The 567-nt window shown below is 41.6% G+C and overlaps 1 protein-coding gene across 1 annotated transcript; it reads left to right on the top strand.

The window, feature by feature from the left end:
- Nucleotides 1-6: 6 nt before the first annotated feature.
- Nucleotides 7-561, top strand: LOC111650150 (interferon-induced very large GTPase 1-like; the record flags this gene model as incomplete). Its single annotated transcript, XM_023399975.1, has 1 exon — nt 7-561. A coding segment is annotated over one exon (555 nt), but the record flags the coding sequence as incomplete, so codon positions are not given.
- Nucleotides 562-567: the final 6 nt, after the last annotated feature.

Here is a 567-nt window from a genome sequence, read left to right as displayed (position 1 = left end):
CCAGCATTCAATGGGAACAGACTGAACCTGGAGAAACATGTGTTGAAGTCACTGGCAGAGAAAGAGGACTTCAGTGGTTTCATCACCTACATCCGACACCCAAGGAAACATGTGGAGAGGTTTATAAAAGAGGAAGTAGAGAAATACATCTTCACATCACACAAAGATAAAGCTCGGGATATACTCAAGAAAAATGTTGAAGACATGAAACAACATGTGAATCAGGCTTTATTTACTGCAACAGAGAAAGTTAAAACCCAGAGAGGAGACACAGAAATGTGGCTGGAGGAATTTACCAGTTCTCTGAGAGATGAGTTGACATTTGATGCCATTTGTTCTCAAAACTTCAGAGACATAAACAGTTTTGAGTTTCTTAAAGAAGAGATAGAGAAAGGCCTTGAACCCATCATGGAGGATATAAACAACCTCTCACTGAATGAGATGAATGAGTTCAGACAGAAGCCTGATCAAATCCTCATCGATCAGCTGTGCAAGTGCTGCTGGGTAAAGTGTCCATTCTGTGCAGCTGTTTGCACCAACACCATGGAAGATCACAGTGATGCTGAC

Source organism: Seriola lalandi, unplaced genomic scaffold (assembly GCF_002814215.2).
Source record: "Seriola lalandi dorsalis isolate HSWRI2012SDOR001 ecotype SW California unplaced genomic scaffold, Sedor1 jcf7180001966492, whole genome shotgun sequence".
Taxonomy (NCBI): Eukaryota; Metazoa; Chordata; class Actinopteri; order Carangiformes; family Carangidae; genus Seriola; species Seriola lalandi.
The sequence above is the reverse complement of the archived record's forward strand: the minus strand, read 5'-3'. Positions and strand labels throughout refer to the sequence as shown.